The sequence below is a fragment of the Echeneis naucrates genome, chromosome 4 (genome assembly GCF_900963305.1).
Source record: "Echeneis naucrates chromosome 4, fEcheNa1.1, whole genome shotgun sequence".
Lineage (NCBI taxonomy): Eukaryota > Metazoa > Chordata > Actinopteri > Carangiformes > Echeneidae > Echeneis > Echeneis naucrates.
Window position 1 is genome coordinate 5,464,199 of NC_042514.1, and position 12,453 is coordinate 5,476,651.

At 43.4% G+C, this 12,453-nt stretch overlaps 1 protein-coding gene across 4 annotated transcripts; it reads right to left on the minus strand.

The window, feature by feature from the left end:
• Positions 1 to 3,417: 3,417 nt before the first annotated feature.
• Positions 3,418 to 10,531, minus strand: lpla (lipoprotein lipase a). 4 transcript variants are annotated; one of them, XM_029499460.1, is made up of 11 exons: positions 10,271 to 10,531; positions 9,786 to 9,803; positions 9,225 to 9,430; positions 8,521 to 8,700; positions 7,886 to 7,997; positions 6,955 to 7,197; positions 6,092 to 6,334; positions 5,442 to 5,562; positions 5,123 to 5,305; positions 4,914 to 5,021; positions 3,418 to 4,817 (listed from the first exon to the last, which is right to left on the minus strand). In XM_029499460.1, exons 1-11 carry the CDS (start codon positions 10,374 to 10,376, stop codon positions 4,766 to 4,768), a joined length of 1,572 nt encoding a protein of 523 aa, XP_029355320.1. In that variant the 5' UTR covers positions 10,377 to 10,531; the 3' UTR covers positions 3,418 to 4,765. The 4 variants fall into 4 exon arrangements, with proteins under 4 accessions (XP_029355320.1, XP_029355321.1, XP_029355319.1 ...); XM_029499461.1 differs by lacking the exon at positions 9,786 to 9,803 and having other exon boundaries at positions 9,225 to 9,423; positions 10,276 to 10,531; XM_029499459.1 differs by lacking the exon at positions 9,786 to 9,803 and having other exon boundaries at positions 9,225 to 9,427.
• Positions 10,532 to 12,453: the final 1,922 nt, after the last annotated feature.

Sequence of the window (12,453 nt, forward strand, 5' to 3'; positions counted from 1 at the left end):
TGATATCTGAACCACCTTGAACATGCCGCGTCTTAAATAGATCCTCTGACGGGCCATTGGCTGCTGACCCCCGGGCGGGGAGCGGAGAAATCTGGGTAAAGTCAGCCATTAGGCTGCTTTATGAGAGGGACTAACAGCGGCGGCTGGCAGCGCAGCATCTCTTTAGAGCCAGCAGAATGCCTTATTCGTGTTTTTCACTTTATTAAATGTATGTTTTGACCACACGGTAAAGCCGACATGAGGAATGGATTAACACCGCATGTGTGTCTGTTTGCTCAGCTCTCCACTCCTCCAGCCCAGGGGGCTCAACAACACACTGTGGTTACTGTAGACTGAAGGTATCTCACAGTTTTAACTCACAGATACACTCATCATTTGCCTTATGGCAAATGTTTATTTCGAATATATTCTATGTGTAAATGTTTTCCAAAGAAAAAAGTTGATAGGGACAGCAAAATGTCATTTATGAAGAAAATTCGACTAAAAGATACAATCCACCTGACAAGACGGTCAAACTCCAAATGTAATAACAGAGAGAAAGTTTCCTGGGAACAGCATGTTCGAAGAGACAAGCTTCTCCTTGAATTTCCCGTAAAGTACACACATATGTATATTTAGTAAATACACGGGTGAACTCTGAGACTGTCAGTATTTACAGTCTCTGTGTTTGACGGAGGCAGTCTGAGCAGGTCAGGAGCAGACGGCTCGCAGCACAGCACGGTACAGCTATAGGCTGGACATAAAGGTCGGGGGGACTCTTGAGGATCTCCTTTAGTTGTCATGTTGTCAGAGAAAAGACACAAACCTGCACCGAGAAGTATGCTTTGATGTAAAAATCAAGTGGTCCCACGTTAATACTGATGTTTTATGCTCTTTAAAGCATCACAAATTGTATAAAAACTAGAATGTACAGAATGTCTTATTAAATATCTTACTTTGGGAAAATCGATCACTACATTTATAAGGTATTGAAGTAAAATTTGGGATGAAGATCGGAAGTTCAGACTCAAATGTTATCCAGTGTATAACAGTCAACAAAGCTTTTGGCCGGCCTGCGATGTCAGAGCAAATCACAGATTGCTTTTGTAATAAGTTATTCTTTTCTATTGCTTTGACACTTCGACCTCTGACTTATTGCATAGAGCTTTTAACCAATCAAATGAGTTGAATGTATTCTGTTACACGCCAGCTGGTTATCACATGCTGATATTGGGGAAAGAGTAGTTGGCTTCCTCCCGTTGACTTGTTGCCCAACGCGGCGATGCCAAGAGTAACTGGGCAGGAGGCCGACGGTTGTAGAGTTACAAGCTTGTTGCTGTGAGGGTGAACTGAACGATGCACACAGACGCACTGACGAACTGGCGACATTGTGACCAATTATCAGTTCATTTGCTGACACCAGAGTAATGAAAGCCAAATGAGGAGTTCATCCTCCTGATGTGCATGAATGGTCGAGCCTTGTCTATAGCTTTGTGAGAGGCTGGTCTGCCGCAAAAGACCCGAAGAGATGCGTAACACACGTCCATCCTTCCAAGTGCTGTTTCAGCCATTTGCAGTCCAGCTGTCTACTTGTCAGGACAAGTCTTCACATTCATGCCAAACACTCACCTGCGGCTGTGTGACAGGCCTCTGGGCCCCATATGTCTGCTAATCTGCAAACAAGATCAGGAAAGCTTCACAATAACAGCAGTTTAATTCAGTGTTGCTCTTCCTCTTCCTCCTCCACACACACACACACACACACACACACACACCAGACATTGCTCAAGCAGCAGCCCATCTGGCTTAGTGAGCTTTTACACTTCTATGAACATGACAACATTTTCCCTGAAAAGCAATGACTCCATTTGTTTTCCCGCTGCAGTCTTATTGGGGCGTCCCGGTTTTATCTGAGGAAACACTCCGCTGTGATGATGAGCGGCAAATGAGGAGCAGAGAAGAGAGAGAATAGGTTTGGAAACAACAAAATGCCTTAAATTTACGATGCTTCCAAGACTTATTTTCAGGATTACTTCCCAGAGTCCTACATGGTGTCGCACATCATGTTCAGATTCACAAATCTGCACACAAGCTATACTCTAACTGATATAACGTCATTGAATATGAAAAAAGCCACCAGAACCAACACAAAACTTAAAGAAAGTCATTATGCTGTCGCCCAGCGGGTGTGAACAAATGGTATTTCATCCCGAGAGCCTGAAGATCATATGATGTCGATTAACGCAGTACTTAAGCACAAGATATTCAACATCATGATGCTTCTGCGTTAAATTGAAACTTTTTGCTCCCTTTGTGGTCAGAGGAGCAGATAAGTAGAAAGATATGATTGTGCTTGATACTTGATTTGATCATCCAGATCAATCAGCTGTCAGATGATGGTTAGGTCAGACTGTCATGTGCCAGCCACCAGGAATAATTTCAAATAAAGTAATGACCTGACGCAGGTTTTGGTTTCTCCCTACATTAACTATGCTCAGATCCCGAGAGCTGCTCAAACGGCCCACAGCTGAGAAGGAATTTCTTTCAGAGGAACTAAAACACAAACTCAAAGATTCAGAGAAACTCTTTGCTTTTCTTCTCAGGCACCCTTTGGATTGTTTGAGTCTTCGGCAAACATGTTTTGAATTTTTGAGCGAAGCTGTCTTAACATCAACAAGCATCTGTAATCCAGTCGTTTCCTCTAAGTGGCTTCAGATGTCGGCCGATCTACGCCGTCGTTTGTGTTAGCACAGTTGTAAGCCACGAGGGAGAGGTAGTTCAGCAACACAACTCCAATAACAACCTGCTTAAAGACACACTGGGGGGCTTTTGACCACTAGTGGTACAGCAGGGGGCTATTTTCTGCGCAGGTTCCCCATAGATCAGTGCTGATGGAGTCCGTGAACGCATCAGCAGCAGCACAACTGCAGTTCACCAACAGGGAACAAACAGGATGCGTTCAGGTGCAGTCGCCCTTCCAACCACACAGCTACCAAGACTTTAAATGAAAACTGGATCCCAGCTGACATTGTGATGGACTGGTGACCGGCCGATCAGAGGGATTTTATTTGGGATTTCAAATACTGAAAATACTGAACAAATTTAAATATACTCTGCGTATAAGCACAGAAAGGATACCAGCAGAAGTAATGTAGGTTTTTGAATAGGTTCAGATATTTGATTAGTATTTGGTGTGTAGTTTAATTTCAATTTCAGGATGTTCTCAGGTCACATTACTTTGTTTCAGGAGCTAATCTCTAATCTCTGCATTTTGAATGTAGATTGGGATTATCTCTCATCGCTAACATTTCCACATACCCTTCACCTAAAATGAAGACTTTCATTTTTTGTTGTTGTTGCCTGATTACACTGATGTGTGTTAGCGTTTCTCATCCTTGAGATGGTGAACAACAACTTTAACTCCAAACAAGGTCCACAGACATTTGACAAGTTATTTATTCAGTTTTTAATCTCAAAGCAATTTGAGCAATCTGTGAGATTTTCGCCTGTGGTTTATCTCTGTGTTAAACCATCCTGGGCTCTTTTCTGTATACAGACAAATGCACTCAACAGCTGTCATAGAGACCAATTTGATCGATCGTTCCAGAGCCTTTTGCATAAAAATCACAAAATGTTTCATTTATAAAAATACAGATCACAACGGAAGCCCAGCAACATATATTACAGCTTAATATACAAATATATACATGTACATTCAATAAATACAATATGCAGTATTCTTGAGATGTATTATGGCTATCAAGTGGGCCAGTCCATCACAAATTCCAAATGTTTGCATTTGTTTTTGTTTTTTTTTTTGTTGTTGTTGTTTTTTAAAACAATTTTTTTACATTTGACCTTTCAAAATAAGGGCATTTTGTAGCTTGAGCTGAGTCAATGAGGTAAACTGTTTTGGATGGAAAACAATTGACTGAAGTTTTTAGGCACACTTAGCCATTACTGGATCTTGAAAAAAATGATGCATGTCCTTGCTGGACTGTTCTGTCAATGACTTTAACATCTAATATGCTGCTGCAGGGGACAAAGAGCTTTTTAAAAGTGACCAGTGACACAATAACCAAAACGCAATCAAAGAACAAGACTTCAAGAGATCAGACATTAACACAACGCATATTCAAAAATATATATATAATATTGATTTTTTTAAAAAAGGTATTTACAATGACCACTGCGATTCTCTGTTCAGCAGATAGTAAATATTTCTTTGGTCCCTGTTGATCGGTGGCAACTAGTGGTTAGATAAAGACAAACATTTTGGACAAAATGATCCTTTTACAAAGAACGAGAAGATGTGCCTGAACTCTGCCTGTCACTCTGAATCACTTTACATTTACAATAACTCAAGCTCACAAAGTAAAGAAAACACACCAGTCCAGGTTTTATAATTACATTGAAATCAGTATAAACAGTACACGGAGGCTACAAAAGCATAAACAAATGATTACAAAGATACGCAGCAAAAAGTAATTTTGAATGTGTAAAACTGTGAGCAGGTCATCACGGAGAAACCTGAAACATTTGTCAGCAGCAGAGACAGCGTTCAGGGACGGGAGAGAGCTTATGATCAGACTTATTTCCAGCGCTGTTTTTGTTGAGTGGGGAGTTTAGAAAAAGCAGGAAGAATCAGAAAAACGCAGCAGTCACTACATATAGATGTCCAGTTACTTGTGAAGGCTTTCCCAGTGTTGCCGTGTGCTGTCCATCTTTGGGTTTGTATGTAGAGATGGATAATGTGCATCATGCGGATTTGTGGTCAAGTGCAACTTCAGGCGTCGTTCTGCCCAAAAAGACTGCCCTGCATTTTCAGCTTGTGCATCCTGGAAAGAACAAAAAGGTAGATGTGAGCAGGAGGGGGAAGATCTGCTGGTGTTTTGTTAAGGTGACTCAATTTCAGAAGCTAGCTCTTCACTCACAATTTCTCTTTACGGCTCATGTTGTCTTCTTTTGACTTTACAAAGACAGCATCCTGCCCGCCCCTGACAAGGTGGGTAAACTCGCCTTCCTTTGGACTGAAGATCACTCTGCAATGACGTGGGTTATATAATAAATGTCATTTGGAGAAAAGTTTTATTTGTTCTTATTTATTCTGTAATTTGGTGTCTCTGTGTTGCTTTTCGCTTACTTGGACTGTGTCTCCCCGGACTTGACGCGCAGCTTCCGGATGTGGAACTTGCTGCTGCCCCAAAAATCGGACCAGCTGATGATGGAGTCCTTCTCCCAGCGCAGCTTCACGATCATCAAGTCTCCGACGTCGACATCGGTGGTGATGAGGAAAGACAAAGTGGTGTTACCGTTCAGGACAGGCCTGCGGGGGTGAAGCAAATGAATGTAGGATCAGTACGGTTTTTTGTTGTTTTTTTTAGAGTGAGGACGGCTGGAGACGCCACCTTTTCTTGTAATTTGCACATGCATGTGACTGCTTTTGTGGGTTTTGTACGTACAGGACAGAAGGAATATCCTCTTTCTCTCCACGGGTTCCAAACAGAGAAATCTTCATTGGCTGCTCAGTGAAGCTCAGTTTGTCCTGACTGAAGAAATGCACCTTCACTTGGTAATGGAAAACTGTGAGGGGGGAGGAAACAAACAGAGTTTTATACTGAAGACAAACTCGCACAGCTTGAGAAGTTGCCAACAAAGACAGTTTAACTACTACTTATAATATTAACTCTCTTTCTCCCTCTGTGACACAGCGGTGCACTAAAAACAACTGGGAGTCCGTTTTATTTGCAACTCACATTTGCATCTCTAAAATATCCACTTTGCTTCCATAATATTCTAAATGATATACTAAAATGTTCCATTAACTTTTTCCATTAGCTGTGTGTCACATGTCGCGGTGTTGTGTTACCTTGAGATACCTCCAACCACTAAAATACCAGTGGCCTCCCGTTCATGTGACCTCCCAAGTGTCTGCTACTTGTTGTACACATGTACTTGTACAAATATTGATGGCGTCTCCAAGGAGAGACATCCAGACACTCCAGTTATGCGTGTCCATTCGGATCGAGATTTTTATCTTTTCTTCCTAACTAATTCTCCTTCTCATAAATATGAGATCTACCAGGAACATGTCCTTTGTCTTGTCATTTACCTTTGTATGGCATCATGTCACGAGTCTTGAGGTACATCCTGGTGCTGCGGGTGGTGCGGACCTTGTTGATGTTGTAACCAAGCTTGTTGCAGCGATTCTTCCTGCAGTTCAGGCACATTCCCTTGTTGAAGGCGTCCTTGGAGGCGCAGCGGTAAGCCATGCTCTGCTGCTCTGTGTTGAGCAGAGAGTCGATGAACAGGTGGATGGAGCGTTCGTGGGAGCATTTGACGATCTGGTCCATGTCTGCAAAACACACACACAGCAGAAGAAACTCAGTATGTGTGCTATGCAGAGAAAACAGCTTCCTTGTGACCGACCCTTCATGCGTCGGTGTCGACTCAACTCTGACCCAGATGGCGTTTCCTCTGTGACCTCTGCCATACTTAGGAAAAGCTAAGTGAGTGAAACAGCGAAACAGCACACAAGGCTGCCATCATGTCTGTGACAAACTGTGAATCTGTGGCTGTTTTCATCGGGGGCAAGTCCATGAAAGCTCTTAAAGCGTCTGTAAACTTACATGATTGTCTTTCTAAGTCTGTTAATGTTACAACTTGAGCACTGTAATGGTAGCAGGTTGCGTATTTATGGTGCAGAGTTTCACAAAGCGGAGGTGGAGAGGATTGGTCCCAGCAGGTCTGAGCAGCTGGAGTAACATGGTCCCCCTATATTTAACTTTTGTGGTACAGTGACTGTTTAATGAGGGCAGATGCTTGCCAACGTGGAGGCGGACTGAGTGGATGTCCCGTTGACTGGATTAAGCGACTGAGTGCTAACAAGCCACAGCATTCGTACTGCATAAATCAAAAACTTTGCAAAGCAGCTGAAAGTAATTGCAAACACTAGACAGGGAGTGTGGTAAATACTTTGAAGTCCCCTGATCCCTTCCAATGCGATCCCCATCAAGGTGTTCTGGATGTTGCAGCCCGGCTGGAAGGTGCCTCCGTTGGGGTAAATGTCAATGTGGCCCACGGGCCTCTGGATGCCGATGCTGCGGTCGGGGGAGCCCCTGGTGTTAGTGTGCAGGACGTCCACAAACTGGGCATCATCTCGGGAAAGGGTGTTCTGGTCATCAGCGTGTTCGAAGGTGGGACCAGCCGGATCTAGACCTGGGTACGAGGCGGGAAACAGAGGATTTAGGATTGCTTCATCGTGGCCTCACATGGACTAAGATTGTGTGGACGAGGACAGAGGAAGGAGGTGACAGATGAATCTGCAAACATCTGAAGCTTATGCGCTTCTTTTGGCCTCCTTCCCTCATGTGCAGCTCGGAAAAAAAGCGAGGCGGTGATCGTGGGCTCTGAATGGGCTGCTGCCCTCACAGTAAACACACTATTATTCTAAGCAGAGACACTTCGAAGCTGGATGAACTCCATCGTGAATAACAGCAAATATCCACACATACAATACATGCTAGGAGTGTAACGCTTCACAGCGCGCACTGGAAACAGAGGTGCTCATACAGCACTCTGCAGCATGCATGGTTTCATTGGCTTTCAGGGTAAATTTAAACATTTATGTCTCATCTAATAGGCAGAATGTATTTCAAACACACTGTCACATAATCATAATTGGATTGATTCAGGTGTAAAGAGGTCATACAGTGTGCTAAAGTTTACATTAAGATCTTTTCCAATGAACTACAATACGTTACATGAAGTGGAGTTTTGTTTAACATAAACTGGAGTGGTCAGAGTTGGAGCATCAGAACCTACAGCATGTACCTCTGGCTGCGTACATGTGGACGTAATGTAATGAAAGCAGATGATGATCGGGTGTTGGCGTTCAGCTTCGCACCTGTGATCCTGCTGATTTTATGGTCGGTGAGGTCTCCGGCAATTCCAGCCACATGTGCTCCCAGGCTGTAACCCAGCAGGTGAATCCTCTCCCAAGGAAGCTGCAGCTCTTTCTGAAAAAGGGACGAGACGGACAGGATGTGTCAGGAAGCCTGACACCTCCACTCTAACCCTGCGGACTTGCCGAAGGGATGTAAAGCTGAGCTGCAGCGCTGCAGCACTCTGTTCAGGTCTCAGTCTGGGACTTTATCCAAGACGGGGATTCCTCTGTGTTATTCTGTGCTTTGCCAAAACGTTTCAAGCTTTGAACTTGCGCGTTACATAAAGACAAAATACCAGCACACCTTGAAGTTGTTCATATAAAGGCTGCTCCACTAAATACTGAGCCTTGTAATGAGGGACTGCTGTGAGCCACAGACATGGCCATAAAACGCCTTAATGCAGCTTTTAAAATCATAACCAGTAGGAAAACAAATCCGTTAGGTATGCATTCAAAACATTACATCAACTACAGATTCCCCATCTGCTCTAATTTCTTTGCTGGCAGATTAACAATGAATGAGTCGATGAAAAGTGGGCGGTCAGCGGCAACAAAGAGGAAGTGGGAAGCGATTCCTGCTCGGTGAAAACACTCACTTGTATCCAGGTAACAAACTTGGCGACGTCACGGCCCACTAGTTTGGTGTAGGCCGCCGAGGTCGGGTAGTGCTGGTTGGCCCGGGTCAGCCAGTCCACCACGATCACATTGGCATAGGGCTCTCGCTCGTACAGCGCAGACACCAGCTTCGGCACCCAGCTCTCAAACATCCCCGTCACCTGGAGGAAAGCACACACATGTAGTCAACCTTCACACACGTTTGTGCGGTCAGCTGCACCATGGAGCGATTTACTCCGGCCTTATTCTGCACCCCGACGTTGGGAGCACAGCCGGGATGTCATCAGGTTCACGTGGTGTCGCTTGACAGGCTCTAAATCACATTATCGGAGGAGAAGCACGGACTGTTTGTGTAACTGACTCACTTCTGCCAGTTCTCTCAGAAATAAAATAATTTTTTTAGGATATTTGCTTACGTTTATCTCAGTTGACTGAATGAGGTCAGTTGGTTATTTCAACACTGTATTGGCAGGATGCAGCTGCTGTTTATTTAATGTTTATGCAAGACACTGTTTTATCTATGTGACTTTTTTTTTTTTTTTTTTTTTTGCTTTTGAAACACCCGTAAGTCTCCACTGCGAAAGCACCTTGAGATAACTTCAGTTGTAGGCCGACGCTGAACAGAACAAAAATAAATGGACATAGGACAGACAGAAGTGAGTATAGCTGATGCTGAGGGACATACCGACCAGCCATGTATCACAATGAAGGTCTGCGTCTTTGAGTTGAATTGACACTCATTGATGGTTTCTGGCTGGCCGGGCACGATGTAGCACAGGTCATCATCAGGGCTGTCGGAAGTGCGCAGGGAGAACTTGGACACAATGTCGGTGTAGTTTGAGATCCATTCAGCAGTGATGGGCAGGGGAGAGGTGGAGGGCGTGCTGTCTACTGGAACAACAACACACAGAGAGTACGCAGCAGATTGTGAAACTGTTGTCGCCTGACATGAACGCTGTCTGAACATGGAAACAGTAAATATGACAACACTGTGATCACACAATTGATTAACGTGCATTCAAAAAACAATCGTGCAGCTGTTCGCCTTCATGTTCTGCAGAAGATGCATTTAAGTGAATCATACTCAACAAACAACTTACTCGTGCAGATTGTGAAAACTTGCCTCTTCAATTATACAAATTGAGCACTAATCTGACCAGCGTGATTCAGTCGGCAGCAACAACACTGAAACATAGAGCGTGACAGTGTCGCCCCCTTTTGTCTCTGCTGCATTTCTACCAGTGACCAAAAACACTTTTAATCCCTGTTTGCTTCACTTCACACACGTATATAACAAAAAGAGCACATCTCAATCTTAAACAGTCTCATTATGTCAGAAACTTCAATTTGTTCGCCAATTTCTTTTTCTTTTTTTTTATGTAAAGGATTTTAAGAAATGATTGTAATGTGTTTTCCTTAATTAATCACAAACACTGCTGTTTTGTTGTACTAGTGTTAATAAATTGTGAGTCCACCTTGATTTTAAACACACACACACACACACACACACACACACCCCACACCCTCATGCCTTCTTGAGACAAAAGACCCCTTGCAGCTGCTTTTCTTCCTGCTCACATGAGACTGAATGCCATGAAATGGGATGCAGACCTGCAGACCACAAACTGGGGTTACTCCCGGTCAACAGCATGCCTTAATTAACCTGCTTCGCTTCATTTGTTGACACAATTAGACCTGAGCACAAATCATGAAGGGAATATCCGGTCTTACCAAACTCAGGGGTGGTAGTGGTGGTTTCAGGAAGAGAAGAAAAAGTTGCAAAAAATTTTCCCAAAAGTATCCAAACAGTTAAAAAACAAATATTTTCCTTTCCCATATTATTGAGGCTTTTTTTTTTTTAACTCCTAAAAATTCTTCTGAATAAAACAAAAAAACAAACAAACACACAAACAAATAAACAGTTTTAGATATGAGTCGACCAATGAAATATCCAGTTGATTCTGTGGTGGGTTTGGAGCTGAGGGCTGCAGTTTCTCCTGTTGCTCTGTCACTGTTGCAGCTCCAAGTCATCTTTATGGGAAGCTCATTTGAATATCTGGCCCTGATTGGCTGCGGGCAGAGTGGGCGGGGTTTAACCTTTGTCCTTCTCAACCTTCTCAGCAGGAGATCTCGCACTGCAGCCACAGAGCTTTCTGCACACAGACTGAGAGTCCTGATCATCAGTTATCAATTCACCTCTTCGATTTGCCCACCTGACTTTAGACTTTAGACTGAGAATAGATATATATGAAGAACAGTTGAATTAAATGGGATCAATATGGGCAAATATTTGAGCCAATGTGAAGCAGTCACTATATTATACACACAAATTCATCACCACCCTGACTGACCATGTGTAAAAGTAAAGCTTATGTTTTCTCTAAAATGGCTTGATTTGATTTAAACATACTAACATGCTTGTTTTTTGTTTTTGGTGCTTCTTTTTTTTAATTTTCTGTCTTTCTTCTTCTGACAAGAGGCCCCAGCCTGGACGGCTTTTCTTTCTGCTCACAGGGGACTGAACTGCATGCAGCAGGATGCAGACCTGCAGACTTTTAATGACCATCTCTTTTTACCCTTCAGCGTTTGTTTATTATTATTATTATTATTATTATTATTCCCTCCTGGGGACAGAAGTGAAGAAGTAACATAATGGCCATAATACAAGTTTTATGTGAAATACATGCTTTACAATGAAATGTAATAAAAAGGCATCAAAAGGAGAACAGACGTTGACTGATTATAAAGTAAATCATCCAACATGAGAGACAGATCACCAATGAGTGGGTTTTACTGACGGTTTGGTCTGAAAAGCCCTGACAAAGGCAGCTTTTGGCACGCAGGATATCCACATTATCTCTGACAGATATTTAGCACAGCAGGGTGGTGTTACAGAGCCCCCCCCCCCCCCCCCCCCCCCCCCCTCCACCTCCCACTGGTGGAGCCCTGTTTGTATACAGCCTGTGGTGGAGTCTTTGCATGGAATCACAGGACCATGACAAATGGCCCATGCCCAAATCAAAGACATAAACACTTGAAATGTTTGAAAAAAACACACAAATTAGATAATAATAAAATATCACAATGTTCAATATGGTTTCTGTTTGACAGCAATAAATCTTTAATGTAAATATTGGATGATTTAAGAAATGGAAGTGGCAGATTTTCACAATGGAACCTTTTACCTCAGTAATTTTCTGCTGCTCTTTACCTTTACCTTTCCTACAACTTTTTTCATCTTCCATGTTTGTATGTATCGTACATATGTGTTATGTATATCTACGTGCGTGTGCCGGGGATTGTTAGGAAACTGATGCTTATGGTCCGACCAGCAGGCCCAACCCGGCGATTAAAAAGAAGGCCAACGCCTTTCCCTCAGCCTGGGATCTCAGTCTTGATCTCTGCATTCCCTGCAGTTTCTCTGCTTGACCCCCCGAGGGGGGTGCAGGCAGTGATAAACGACAGGGCAGGGATGTTTGAGCGAGGCTGTGTGAGACACACCCAGGTGACAGTGCTGAAATTATGTTTTCACATTGATACTTGCCTCTGGTTTGAGTTTTGTTGTGGTGGTCTGCATTCAGATCTGACCTGTCAGATAGTTTGGCTTTTGTCCATCTGCCCTGCTGAGGAAATTGAAAGCTCACCACTGAAGCAACATAGATTTCCTGCTGAGGAGGAATTCTTTCACTCTCATGCTGCTGCTTTTCTCCTGAAACTTCAAAAGCAGCTCACTAAAAGGCTGCACATTTGTTCTACATCTCCATGTTTGTACTTCTCATGGATCATCTGGTAGCACTGTGGCTGGTGCGGAGCAGTGCTGAGCCACATAAGCTAGTTCGCGAATCAGCTGGATGTTTGGGGCCCATGTGGTGTGTCAGAAGTACTTGCAAATATTTAAATTAGCAATAAACAGA